At 46.6% G+C, this 1,875-nt stretch overlaps 1 protein-coding gene across 1 annotated transcript; it reads left to right on the top strand.

The window, feature by feature from the left end:
* Positions 1-325: 325 nt before the first annotated feature.
* LOC101860786 (myotubularin-related protein 9) lies at positions 326-1,677 on the top strand (the record flags this gene model as incomplete). Its single annotated transcript, XM_005112988.3, is given in 2 exon segments — positions 326-570; positions 1,518-1,677. Coding segments are annotated over 2 exon segments (307 nt in total), but the record flags the coding sequence as incomplete, so codon positions are not given.
* Between the last annotated feature and the right edge of the window lie 198 nt (positions 1,678-1,875).

The following is a 1,875-nucleotide window of genomic DNA, read 5'->3' on the forward strand; positions in this document are numbered from 1 at the left end:
TTTTTTCTCAACTATTCCCCTGCTCCAGGTTCAGCAACGGTCTGCTGTGGTTATGTTTGGGTTTTTTCTTCTGACTTAGTTTGTTTTTCTCTTCTATGTTACTTTGTTTTTCTACAGCAGGTGTCAGTTGTAAGTTTTTTGTTTTTTTTACACCAGGTGTCAGTTGTAAGTTTTTTGTTTTTTTTACAGCAGGTGTCAGTTGTAAGTTGTTTTTTTTTCACCAGGTGTCAGTTGTTTGTTTTTCTACAGCAGGTGTCAGTTGTTTGTTTTTTTACAGCAGGTGTCAGTTGTAAGTTGTTTTTTTTTACACCAGGTATAAGTTTTTAGTTTGTTTTTCTACACCAGGTATCCTGCACCAGGTATCCCACACCACGTATCCGTGACCAGGTATCCTGCGCCAGGTATCCGTGACAGCGTGCCAAGATGGAGTTTGTGGAGTTTATCAAGACCCCCATGGTGAACTCGGTGACTGTGCACCGACCTTTCACCCCCAACATGGAGGGTACGCTGTGTGTCACCGGACACCATCTCATCATCTCCTCTCGCAGTGAGAATCACGAGGAACTCTGGGTCAGTGAATGGTTTTTTTTTTGGGGGGGGGGAAGGACTTTCGTAACGAGCGACCATCCCAACAAATACAATAAAGAAGAGACCAAGATCTATCGCTAACCCTACCCCGATCCTTACCCCTACCCCTACCCCAAACCCTAAGCCTAGTGGGTGGTCGGCGGGTGCTCTGGTGTGGTTTGCTTCTTCTTTCCTATGAAACATCTATCGTCTTAATCTCCCCTTCTTCTTTTTTATGTTTGTTACTCTCTTGTAACACCTCTAATCTTCTGGCACTCATATGACCTTATGCAGTTGCGAGCGCCGTAAAACCTCTACTAGAACAAACAATAACCCTAACCCAACCCTTACCCGTTCCCCACACTTTGACCCTACCCCAAACCCTACACCTCTATTCTACTCTGGTTCATTCTGGTCGCTCATTACGGAATTCCTCCCCTTTTTTTTTTTTTAACCACTTCACTGCTGCTCGGCATGCGGTGTACGTCCATCAATCGGGCCCTCCTATTTGCTGTAGCGTAAACATACAGTGCACGCCCGACAATATCGCTATTTTGTTTCGTTTCCTTCTCAGCCGGTAATTGCAATTTTGCATTGAGAGTGGGCTCCCCCTGAAAGCCGTTTTCTTCCTGAGTTAGTAGAGAAGCTTTAGTTTGCCCTAGTTAGACCGACAACAATGACGGAAATAGTGTGAATTATAGCGCCACTGAGCAGTCACTCTCTCTCTCCACTGTTGTAGCGTCTCACTCCAGCTGCGAGCTATGGCTGATCACTCGCGATGTATGCTCTCAATGTATCAAGCTATCGAAGAAATTTTTGCCTCCCTCCCTCTCTCTCCTTCCCTTCCCCTCCCTCCCTCCCTCTCTCTCTCCCTCCCTCCCTCCCTCCCTCTCTCCCTCTCTCTCTCCCTCCCTCCCTCCCTCCCTCAGGTTATACAAATCTCTCCACAGCTCCTTCACAACAACATAGACAGCGTAGAGAAGAAACTAGTGGGCAGTGGGGGGATCCTTACCCTCAAGTGCAAAGATTTCCTCATCCTGTACCTGGAGATTCCGTCTGCGGAGGACTGCATCAACATCGCCTCGTCGGTGGAGGCGCTCTCCAACATTGGTGAGTTCGCCGTCGCGGTCCTGACCGGACAAACACCGTCGGTAAAATTGGAGCCATCTGTTGTTTGCAAATAACGCAGTTTTTTTATGCTTTCACCAAACCTCAGTGTCATCCCTGAAATTTGATATGAAGCATTTTTTCTCACATTTTTTGTAAGTTTTGAAAAAAACAGGATGTCAGTATTTTATTTGGGGGGGG

Source organism: Aplysia californica, unplaced genomic scaffold (genome assembly GCF_000002075.1).
Source record: "Aplysia californica isolate F4 #8 unplaced genomic scaffold, AplCal3.0 scaffold01534, whole genome shotgun sequence".
Lineage (NCBI taxonomy): Eukaryota > Metazoa > Mollusca > Gastropoda > Aplysiida > Aplysiidae > Aplysia > Aplysia californica.